At 36.3% G+C, this 12,785-nt stretch overlaps 1 protein-coding gene across 1 annotated transcript; it reads right to left on the bottom strand.

Moving 5' to 3' along the window:
- Nucleotides 1–9,035: 9,035 nt before the first annotated feature.
- Nucleotides 9,036–10,421, bottom strand: LOC107063429 (uncharacterized). The gene has a single exon (XM_015315307.1). It carries the CDS (start codon nt 10,419–10,421, stop codon nt 9,036–9,038), a length of 1,386 nt encoding a protein of 461 aa, XP_015170793.1.
- Between the last annotated feature and the right edge of the window lie 2,364 nt (nt 10,422–12,785).

Raw genomic sequence — 12,785 nt, 5'->3', positions numbered from 1 at the left:
TCATGGGTAGAAAAGGTTCATACTTTTTAGATGAACCCTTTTCACAGTAGACTAGTGGATCCACTTAGTAGTTCAGGTTCTGTACCGATGGCAAGGTGTAGGACGGTCCTTGGCAACGTGAGGTAAAACGTTGTACCATCACTTAGGCTCATAGTGATGGTTGTCGGTTAGAGAAACTCCCACATAAGTTATTGTATTTTTATATACATTAGTTTATTGTATTTTACATACATTTCAGAGTTATGTTGTATCCTTGTACATACACAGAGTTGACATCATGTTTTTAAATAGCTTTTCTTTATATTGCACTTGTTTAAACTGCTTTATATTGAAATGAGTTCAGTTAAGTATTCATGAGTTGAGCAGAGCCAAGGTAAGTGTATCTTTCAGATTCTCTTTCCAGCCTATGTTGTTTTAGCAATGCAACTCGCATACTTCTACATTCAATGTACTGATGCCAGTTGGCCTGCATCTTATTATGATGCAGACACAGGTAACTAGGATCGGCATTCCAGCGCATCGTTGATCCAGTGAGCAGTTTAGAGTCAGTTGGTGAGCCTCTTTGCATTCCGGAGGACTCTTTTTATTGCTTTCTAGTTAATTTGTTAGGATGTTGTGGGGATTGTCCCAATATCCATCTCCGTTGTTGTAGAGGTTTCATAGACAGTCAGATGTTAGTCCTTTGAGTCTTTTCATTATCAGATCTTCTTGTTAAGACTAGGGTTGCCACTTTTGGCCAAGTTGAATGTTTAATCTTTAAAACATTCTCAGTTATTTTACTTCAGTACAGTTAAGTTTATTTATCATTACATATATGAATATTGTTTTTCGCTGAGTTAAGTAAATCAGGCCAAGGGTTCGCTTGGGGCTAACAGTTGTCTTCGAGTGCCAGTCCCGCCCAGGGTGTAGGCTCGGGGCGTGACATTATGAGAGCAAAGTCACGCAAAGACCGAGAGAGGCGCGATACAATATTATTTTATAACTTATTAAATAAGTCTGAATGGTGTTAAGACTCTCATGTAGATTTGATCCATTCAGATCTTTTCAGGTCCATTAAGAGACTTTTTGAAAAAAAGAAACAAATGGATTTAATGGGCTGAGTCTGAATAATTCAGATTCAGACCTAAAAACCAAACGCACTTAATGGACTGAATCTGAATGATTAAGATTCAGACCTTCATTAAGTGCAAACAAATGAGGCCTTAGACACCTCAATTGGGCGATGTTCATTTTAGACACCTTATGTAGGGTCCCGCTATGTCATTTTGACACTTTTTTGACAATAAGCAAAAAGCTAAAGGAGAGTGTAATACACTCGTTGATGACGTGGCAAACACCCAATTAAATGATTACATGTGTAATTTCAAGTTAAAAATTATTTTAAAATCTATTTAGTAAATAAAATAAAAATATTATTCTTAAAAAATCAATTTAACCCCCCCCCCCTAAAGGTAGTTGTTTTACTACACCCAATTGTTTCAGATCTCTTTTTTTTTCTTTCTTTTTAGTGTTGTTTTGTGGGAAGAAAAGAGGGAGAGGAAGAAAGAAAGAGAATAAGTATGAAATATGAGTGTTGGTATCCATTTTTCCCTTAAAAAGAGGTCGAGGGAGGTGATTGTAGATTTAGAAAAGTATTACAATGAAGAATAAGAAGAAAAATGACTAGAAAACGGATTTGAATAAAAAAATTGACCTCCATTGAAGGAGTTTAAAAGCTTCAAATAATGGTGGGAGGTGGTAGTTTGAAAATGGAGAAGAAGAAGAGAAAATAAAATAAAAAATAGCTAAATTGAGTCTTTCACGCTCTATTGTTGAGTGTATCACACTCACTTTGACATGTTAGCAAAAGTGTCAAAATGACACAACGGGACCCTACATGAGGTGTCTAAAATGAACATCACCCAGTTGAGGTGTCTAAGTGAAACTTAGTGCCAACTTTAGGGGGCTACCGATGAGTTTAACCTTTTATCAATGTATCTGATTAAGTATGCATGTATCTAATAAGTATATTGGAGATTTACGCATGTATCTGATACAATTTGTTATATTAACCTTATGTATACTGTGTTTATTTTGAGATACATTAATATTTAAATTTAGTAGAAATCTGAAATTTACACTATTTTAGTCAATTTATCACAAAAATGAAGGAAAGGATTTCAAGATTTTTGAAATTTTGTTAGGAAGTTGTTATGCTACATATTCTCAAAAGCAGTTAAAGGAGTGATTTACGCCACTAATTGAGCAATTTTGTTATGCTACATAAATAGACGCACCCTTGTAATGTATCTAGCTATTGACATATCTCAGATATGTGTATCTGGAAGAGAAACAGACCTCAGATACATGTATCTGGAAGAGGAACATATCTCGGATACGTGTATCTTGAAGAGGAAGCTCGAAATTCAGAGAAACAAATTTGAATTTCTAAAAAGAAAGTCACTTTGTTGTTGCTCGAAAATAAATTGAAGAAATTAATTTTTTTATTTCTTTTTAGAAGTTGTTAGACTAGATATACTCAAAAATTGTTAAAGGGGTGATTTCCTCCTTAAATTAAGCATTTTAGTTACAATTCTTAATTAAAGATGTATCATTCTTTGTTAATTCCTTGGATACATGTATCTTTCGAGTTAAGATATATGTACCCAACCAATTAAATACAAGAAGTAATATTCAAAACTATCGTAAATACTAGTAAGTAGGACCTAAACTAGTGAGATTTATACTGTTTGCCCCTAATTTTATTTGGTTTTTTAAAATTATTATATTAATTTGATTTTGTTCAAATAAATCGAAGAAATGATAGAATCAAACAAATAAATTTTGTTCTCAATAAAAGAGCCTATGAAAAGAAAATTGAATTGAAGTTTCTTTGTCATAGACTACGAGTTGATAGAATTCTTGGTTTTACGAGACACATAAAACTTTGCTATTCAAAGGAATGGATCGATAAATTAGGGAACTTATAAATAGGGCATTTTTGGAGACTACTAGCCCCCTTCTCATTACTCTATAGGACAATTCCTCGTTGTTGACACCCAATTTTGATCCTCCCCGATAGGAATTAATTCACGAGCTTCTTAATTTCCAAACGATTTAGAATGATTAGTTTTATAAAATTCAAATACTTTTCAAAGTCATCTTAAGTGATTTTGGTCGATTTTTCATAATTTATAAATAATATATATTTTCATATAATTTTATATATCTATAATTAGTATATTTTATAAATATTTGAAAATCATCTCGAAAAGATTTTATTTTAAATATTCTATTAAAATTAGTTTAGTTTAAGTTATGGTTATAATTTTAAATCATTAGTTTATAATTAAAATTACTTATTTCGTTAAGAGTAAGAAGCTCTTTAATTAATTTGTATTTATTCGTCTTGTTTAAATTTGGGCCAAATTCGTTGATTAAACTCGATTTGGTTACCTTGAGGTTATTTAGGCTATTGTTTAAATACAATCTTTAGCCAAAATATTTAATTTGGTTCTAACCTGTAAAGAAACCTTGGTCTTGGACTCCATTTCCAAACTTTTCCAGCCCACCATCTTCCTCCAAGAGCCCATTCCCTTTCTATTTTTCAATTAAACTTAGCCGACCCATTTCCTTTTCCAAATAGCCATTCAGCCGAGTCCAATTCCCCTTTGACCCGGCCCAATTCGCTGATAAACAACAAGACCCAACAACGTTTCCTCCAAACGTTAACAACGATCAAAACGACGCCAATTTCTTCAGCTATGCGCGTCAAGATACACGGCAAACAGACGGTAGGGTCACGATTTGCTCGCGTACAACAGAAGACAGCAAATTCGTTGTCGTCTTCCTCCCACGTCCCTTTCAATTTGTACAACAGAGCAGCATAAAGCAAGCACCCGGCTGTCCCCATTTCCTCTTCCGGAATGGGACAAAACTTTAAAAAAAAGGGTGTTTAGCTTGAATGGTGAAAGATTTTGATTTTTGAATTTGGAATTGGGGCTTGGTTTGCCCGATTTTGGTTCGTCTCCCCCCATTTCTGAACCGGATTTCCCTTCTATATAATTGCTTTTATTCACTATTGAAATGGGAAATTTTTAGTTGAAAAAATTAGAGTAAAAAAGGGTGGGAATTTCTTTGAACAAATTATATACTTAAGAAGTTTTAGGCGGTTCTTTTCTTTTAATTCGAAGAAGCGAGAAGTTTCTTGCTCAAAGTTAGCTCGAAGTTCTTGGTTGGTTGTTCAAGCTTCGAATCCGTGTGGTGGAAGATCTCCCCTGCTCGTTTCTTGTCCAGTTTGCTGCACCTTAAAAGGTAACCCCTGTTTTTAGTTCATATTTTGGTTATATTCAATATGCTGGTATGTTAACTGTTGAATTATTTGAAATGATAGAAATTTGGGTTGTTTCGATTTTGTTTGGTCTCAAGTCATCAGCATAGCTTTTCTGTTTAGTTAATCAATTTTTTTTAGTTCACTCCTTTCCCGTGTGAATTCGGTTTGCTCCCTCGATAATGGTTTGTTGGCTTCCGAATATTGATAAGAGTTGAGGTTTCTTTTGTCTACTGTTTCACCTTTAGTGTGGATTGTGACTTGAATATGTGTGTAGATGTTGGAGAGTTACTTTCTAATTGTTATTACTGTTCTTGCTGTCTTAGCTTTCATAATCTAGTTGTGATCAGCTTTTCGAAATGACAGTATTAGTCTTAGTTTACTCCTGTTTAGTATGAATCTGTGGTAATGTTTAGATTTCGACGTCAGTCTCTTCTTTCTTCCATCTCAAATTGGATGAATGAATCAAGACGTCAAGATTTTGAGTTCACTTACTATCCATATTGTTGTTTGTCTTGAATCTCTAGTTGTTTATTTCGATCATGTTCCTCGCATCCATACCCCCTTTGAGGATCTTGAAACTTGTATTCTCCTGTACCTCTTTTGAATCTGATCTACAATAATATTTTCTATTATGTAACGGTTCGGTGAATATAGCTTGTACGTGACAAATTAGTCGAGTTTCATATTTAGTTTGAGTTAAAAAAAAATTCCAAAATACAGTGGTGTCCTATTCTTGTATGTGCTTATTGAGCATGAGTTGTTTCTTTTCTTCTCTTTGATGGTTTCTTTTTATTGAATCTCATTTTAGAAAGATTATAGTCTTAAGGTTTAAATTTTAATCCCTTTTTGTTTAGCTTTAAATACATGCCTCAGTATGTGAAAAATCGTGCTTAAGTTATTTGTATGTTATGTCGCCTATGCTTGCCCTATTTCTTTATTTTAAGTTGTGAAAATTGCTAATAATCTATCTCTTAGTCACGTCTGAAATTGTTTCAAAGCAGTAGCATTATTTTGTGAATTGGGTCTACTACTTTGCTTATGTGCAAAAATGCTCAAGTTTAGTCCATTAATACATGGGTGTATTATTGCCTTTGCATAGTTTCATATTGCATTTTTTTAAAACTTAATCACATTAGCCTCAATAGTCCGCTCCATTTTTTTACTGATAATTGCTTCCTCATCATTATTTATGTCTAAGTAATCATGTCTAAATCTACTTCATTTAATCACTGTTAGTTTTATTGTTTAGTTATCACTACCATTTGGTGTTTCACCTTTTTTTTTTTTTTTTTAATTAATATTGGTGGAGCTGTTAGCTCCTTTATTTATTTCAATAAACCCAAAAATTTACAAATATAGACCCGTAAAATAGGCCCAAAGGAATGAAACAAAAAACATGAAAAAATGTGGGCCAATCCAAAGGGAAATGGCATACTATAAAAGAGAGTAAGATTTCCATTTGCATCCTCTTTGTCTCCTCCGCCTCTTACACAGTAGCTTTGAGGAACAAAATGTCCTCAAGTTGTGAATTATTTATGTGTATCTCCTGACCTCCTTTACTCTGATAATTCGAAGCTCGCAGCTGTAAGTCTTCCCTTCTCTCCATTTATGTGTTGTAATGCCAATCACTCTTCCTTCCTGACCTCGGCTTCCTTTGTAGTGGTAAACTTCGGTGGTGCAGTGGATCTGATGCCAAGTCCTGAGCTATTGCTTGGAAAATGTAAGCACATCTCCATACTTTTCATTTTTGCCTTACTCCACACTGATTTGAGACGGACATAGATATTCCAAGACAACCTCTCCATATCTGATTTGATCGACTGCGTTTTTGCTGGTGGAGCTTTTTGTAAGCTGACATAGCTAGGACTATTGTTTTCTTCACAGTTATGTATGCCTGTATAGTGGAAAAATTTGATGTACATAGCATAACTGTGTTCCTTGTTAATCTCTTTGATCCCTCCCCTGATGTGTTGCTTGTACTGTTATCTTCCTTGTTTTAATCCGTAGTGATGGAATTTCTGCTTTATCCATGTTCACAATTCCTCTACATTCCACTAATAACTGTTGGAAAACATGTATTTGTATTGCATTCGTTTGCTCAAATGCTTCATTTGCCAATTTATCTGCTAGTTTATTAGCTTCCCGAAACACATGTTGAATCTTTGCCTGTGTAGAGCTAATTAACTCTATTATTTCCAGTATTTCCTCTGCCTGCTGCCATGGTACCTTCCAATTACCTCGAATTATATTTGTAATGCTTAGAGAATCTGTCTCTAGAATGTAATTGTTGAAATTATATCTCTTGCAATGTCTTAGTGCTTTAAAGACAGCTAATATTTCTGCCTCCATGTTCGTTCTATTTCCCAAATGCCCTGCCTCCGCATATACAATATCTCCTTTGTCGTTCCTTAAGCAAAATGCATAGGCACTTTCTCTAGGATTCCCTCTACTAGCTCCATCCGTGTTGCATTTTATTGTATCAAAACTCTCTTCCAACTTCAAATTACAATTACTTTTTTGTTGAAAAAATCAATTGTATTTTGACCATCTCTCCCCAATTTTTAGGAACTTTAATCCATGGATATTTCATGTTTATCAGTTGTATGATAGTGTTGACACACTGACTCTTCAACTTATAAAAATTTATATCCAATCCATGTCTTCTTGCATTTCTCCGTTTCCACAATTCCCATAGTATAATGCTTGGTATTGCTTGAAAAATGAATTTCAGTTTGATAGGAGTGTTAACTTCCCACCATCCTGTTATCATCTGTTTCAAACACCCATGTTGTTGAATACCTGCACATGAAGCAAACTGCTTCCATAGCTTTTGGGCTATGGGAGCTGTTAGAAATAAATGTTGTATAGTTTCCTCCTCAAACTCTTCACAACAATAGCATCTCGATGCTATAGTAACCCCCATCCTTTTAAGATTTTCCTCCGTGGCAATCCTTCCCTTCCAAATTCTCCATAGTAAAAAACTAAGCTTAAAAGGAATCTGTTTGCCCCACATATTCACCCTCCATTCCTCCTTCTCCCTTCTACAGCGCAGCATATCAAAAGCTGATTTGATTGTGAATTCCCCACTTGTACTTCCCATCCACCAAGCTTTATCCCCCTCCTCCGTCAGACGGGGGGTAATGCATTCCGTAATGTACAAGATCATCTCTTTCGACACTATTTGTCCCAGCTTTTGAATATCCCATTCTCCATTTGTAATGAATCTTTTCACCTCTATCTCTTCCTCCCCTCCACCATGGTCCTCTATAAAATATAAAGCTCCTTGTTTTGTCCAATTATCAAACCAAAAACTCATTTCTCCAGATTTGAGTTGCCACCAAATATTATGTTCTACTTCTTCCCTTACCTCCACCATTTTCTTCCATGCGTGAGAAGCTCCTCTACTCGTGGCTAATACCGGATGTTGTTTCTTACAATACTTAGTCCACATATAAGTACTCCATAGAGAAGTAGAGGTTCTGAAATTCCACCATAGTTTACTATACAGTGCCTTTGATACATCATATAATGATCTCACTCCTACTCCCCCTTCTTCTTTGGGATAACATAATTCTTCCCAAGATACCCAATGTTTTCCTCTAGTTCCTCCTGCTTTACTCCAGAAAAAGCTGGCAAACATCTGATGTAACTGATTCATGATTCTTTTTGTCGGATTCATTGCTGAAAGAAGGAACAGTGGCATAGACTGTAATATGCTCGTAATGAGAATGACTTTTCCCCCGTATGATAACCACTTATTCTGCCAGGATAATATTCTCTTTTGTATCTTCATCAACAATTTCTCATAATACACATTCTTTTTTCTACCATAGAACACCGGGCACCCCAGATATATGAAGGGAAAGTTTCCTTGTCTGATCCCTGTAATTCTTCTTAATCGCATAGCGACTATCAGAGGTGTATTATCATGAAGGTAAAAAAAACTCTTATTGAGACTAATCATTTGGCCTGATATTTTCTCATAATCCTTTAGAAATCCCATCATCTTTTTAATAGACCTCTTTTCCCCCGAACAGAAGAGTATGGTATCATCCGCATAAGATAAATGGTTTATGGGAGGGCTCCATTTAGGCATACCATATCCTTTAAACTCCTTATCTTCATGGAGTTTATTTAAGCCCCTCGCTAAGACCTCCGCCGCAATGATAAACAAAGTTGGGGATAGAGGATCTCCTTGTTTCAATCCCCTTGAGGAGTGAAAGAAACCATATGGTTGTCCGTTCACCAAAATTGAGTACCAATTGTTAGAAACCAGCCTCCATACCATGTCAATAATCAGTTCTGAAAATCCAAATCTTCTTAACACTTTGGTCAAGTAAAACCATGACACTCTATCATATGCTTTAGCCATGTCAAGCTTCACCACCACATTCTGAAAATTCTTTCTTATATTTATGTCCCTTATTATCTCCTGAGCTAACAACACATTTTATGTTATACTCCTACCCTTCACAAAACCAGACTGATTTCTAGATATGAGACTTGGTAACAGTTTTGTTATTCTTTGATGGAGCAGTCTCGAAATAACTTTGTTAACAAAGGTACTTAGACTTACTGGTCTCAAGTCAGAAAAATTTCTGGTTTTCTCCTTTTTTGGCAGCAGTACAACATTTGTGTGAGTGATAAATCTAGGCAGTTGATGCCCACAAAAGAAAGCTCGCACCATTTCTGTAATATCTTCTCCAACTATTTCCCAGCAGCTCTAAAAAAATTCCCCTGAAAAACCATCTGGACCACTTGTGCTATCCCCATTTAACGCAAAAACCACCTCTTTCACCTCATCCTTATTAGGCAATATTCCCATCTCTTCATTTTGCAACGGAGTGATAATTCTCGGGATCAAATCAAGCATGCTATCATCATCATTTGTATTTGTTTCCTTAAATTGATCTTCAAAAAATGACACTGCCTCCGCTCCTATGTTCTCATTACCAGTCACATTATCCCCTTGAGCCGTAGTAATTTCGGGGATGAATAATTTCTTCCTCCATCCTTTCACATAATTGTGAAAAAACTTTGTATTTCTATCGCCATCCTTAAACCATCTCATCCCTGATTTTTGTCTCCAAAATTCCTCCTCCATGTATCTATATTTTTTCAAGTTTGCTTCTGTTCTGCTTAGTTCCTGTCTATTTCCAGGTGAAGGATTAATCTCCAACTGCATCTCCTTTATTCTTATTTCCTCCTCCAACGTCTGCACTTGATTAAATATGTTCCCAAAAGTCTCTTTACTCCAACACGACAAAGCCTGCTTAACCTTCTTTATCTTTGCTTGAAATTCCAGAAACGGTGAACCTTTAAAATCCACCTTCCAATTCTCCTCTACCACTTTCCTAAATTTTGGATGTTTCGTCCAAAAATTAAGAAACTTAAACGGTCGAATTATAGACTCCTCCTCCGAATTACAAATAAAATGCAAAGGCGCATGATCTGAACCTTGCCGTATTAAATGATGCACTTTGCTAGTAGGAAGAATCTGCTCAAATTCTTGATTACAGAGCACTCTATCTAACTTTTTGAAAATACATTCTCCCTCTATTCTTCCATTCCACCAGGTGAATTTACTCCTAAAAGACTTAACCTCTGATAATGCACAGTTATTGATACACTGATTGAAATCCATCGCTTCATAGGACGTAAATTCTCTTCCCCCTTGTTTCTCCTCTTCATTTAAAATAACATTAAAATCCCCACCTACTAGCCATGGAATCTGATTATTTCCTGCTAATTCCTCCATTTCCTCCCACAACTCTAATCTTTCCAATGCATCGCATCTCGCATATACAGCTGTAACCATGAATTTGACATTTCCCGCTTCAAACCTCATGGAGACATGTTGAATGTTATCTCTTACCACCTCCCATGTCCAATCATCATCCCAAAATATCCATATCTTGGCTGCACAATTACAATAAGCATTTTGAAATCCCAATCTCCTTTTATATTGTTCTAACTCATGTGGTCCTTGAAAAGGTTCCAGTAGAGCTATATATTTGTAATGATGTCTCCTATTTAGATCTATCAGTCTATCGAAGGCCTTTTGAGACCTAACCGACCTGATATTCCAAAATAGAGCTTTTCCAATCATTGAGAAACTTCCCCAGAAGTATCCTTATTGCTCCTTGTTTTAACTTGAAGAGGGAGATATGTTTTTTTAACTCCACTCTTCAACTTATTTATTTGTCTTGGTGAGAGATCTCCATCTCTTGCTATTGTATCAATATTCTCATTCACCTCTCCATCTTCCTCTGTATCTCTTCGACGCTGTTTTTCGTCCTCAGTAAGGTCCTGCAACTCATTGACTCCGTCTTCAACGAAATTGGAACTGCCCTGATGCTCCATCTCTTCCGATCCTCCCCCTATATTCCCCACCTTACTACCCTCATCCTCTTTCTCCTTCTCTTCATTATCATCCTTATCAACTGTTTGAGAAGTATCTAACACTGCTATATCATTTCTTTTGTCTTCTGTAATCAACCTCTCCTTATCCGCCACTTTTTTATTGCTACAGCTCTCGCCTATCCTTTCTTTTCCATTGAAAACTTCCTTTACCCATTTTTTTGTTGATCCAATCTCGTTTCCCATATTATTGTCCCTAGCTCCATCCCCTTGTGTATTCTCGTCAGCCTCTTCATCATTCAGACTGCCCAATGCATCAAATTTGTTCCCCATGATCTCTTCCTCTTTCCCCTGTTGAAGGTGTTTTGGATTCCAAACCTGCAGCTGCCCAGCTTTCCTTTCCCATCCCCCCTTTTTCTTTTTCTGTTCCTTGAATGCATCTTCTTCCTCGCTTTGTCCTGGTTCCCTTCTTTCCACATGATGATCATCCCTTCTCTTATTTTCTCTGTCGCCCTTCTCTCTGATAACATTGTCAGCTCCACTCCCCTCCCTTGTTGGATATAACTCTGGATGTATCACATAACATTCTTGCTCATTATGCCCCTGAATACTGCAGTTCTTACAATATTTTGGCACATAATCATATTTAATACGGATCCATTTCTCCACGATTTCCCCAGAATGTTTCCTCACTCCCACATTAATTCTCTTTGGAAATTCACTCAAAAGGTCCACCTCCACTTTAACCCTTGCGCAACTAGGTCTAGTTTGATTCTTTGTAGCTAGATCTACCTGTAAAGGTTTCCCCACAGCAGCTGCCAGTGAGAAAACAGCCTCCTTAACGAAAAAATTTGGTGGTAATGCTGGAAAGGATATCCAAGCAATCGCCCTTGAAGTCTCTTTTTCCGGATCAAACATTGGATCCCATTTCAAAGTTCTCATTGGATAAGACCATCCCCGATGTAATAAATAAAAAGCAGGTTTGGATAGTAGATTGACATAGTCCTCCAAACATGAAGCCCTAATGAGCACATGTCTATTGCTTAGTAGCCCTATTTTGCATTCTCCCTTCAGTTTGCAATGTTTCAGAATCAATTTACGTATTTCCTGAATCTCCGGTCATCCATACGAAAATTTGCCTATTACTGCAAATTCCAAATTCTCCTTAATGATCATATGCTCCACTTCCTCCTCCTCCCACACGATTCTAGGTTCCCCGTGTAAATATGCGATAGGTTTCATCGGAATTGGTTTGGCTATTCGTGTCGGGGGACACAAGACAGCAGCATATTGCCTTCTTTGTTCTGGATCACTCTCTGTGGCAGCTTGTCCTATCCCCAAAAGGGGATGCATAGGTGAATTGGTGGTCATAGCCACCGGGTAATAGACGACAGCGGCGGTAAATAGACGGCAGCAACTTTATCTACTTCTCTTATAATTTTAGTATCTATCACGCGTCTTCAAATAGTTAGTAGAGGAGGGATTCGAAAAAGAGTAAAAAAAAAAAAAAGTTATGCCTTAACTGAGGTTCAAAAAGTTAAAAGAAAGTTCATTAAGTATTGTATGCATTCCTTTGTCATATTTACATAACATTGGCAGTGAACTAATCATATGCCTATTTTGTCTTATTTCTTTTTCATGTATCTTGTTTGTATTGCATAGATTTAAAGTGTCCTCCATCACTAATTCTTATCTTGTTTTGTTGTTTTCTATGTGTGAATCTGCCTTGGGTCCTCACGGACTTCTCTATTCCCGTTTGCATTCCGATTTGGGCCGTAAATGCCCAAATTTGCTCTTCTTACTCGAGTCAACCTCACTACCGGGTCAGCAAAATTGGTTTACTGGTTGAAAGCAGCGTGATAATGCTGAAAATTAAATTTTCAAGCTCGGAAAGAGTCAAAAACAGGTTGATATACCTACTGTATACATCAGAAAATATGATATACAGGTCAAAATGCAAAAATACAGATTGAGAAGTGCAAAGATACAGAGCTCGAATAAAATTACAAGTCCAGAAGTTCGAGAATTAGCGAAATACATGGTGTATACATCAAATATACACCTAGTGTATATCAAGACAAATGAGAATGAAAAGAGGGCCCAAGGCCCAAGG

Source organism: Solanum tuberosum, unplaced genomic scaffold (assembly GCF_000226075.1).
Source record: "Solanum tuberosum cultivar DM 1-3 516 R44 unplaced genomic scaffold, SolTub_3.0 scf00335, whole genome shotgun sequence".
Classification (NCBI taxonomy): Eukaryota; Viridiplantae; Streptophyta; class Magnoliopsida; order Solanales; family Solanaceae; genus Solanum; species Solanum tuberosum.
This window is presented reverse-complemented; position numbering and strand designations above follow the sequence as displayed.

What these genes read in the sequence shown, in the direction of transcription:
- LOC107063429 (XM_015315307.1), bottom strand. Translation starts at nt 10,421, where the DNA reads ATGATTGGAAAAGCTCTATTTTGGAATATCAGGTCGGTTAGGTCTCAA.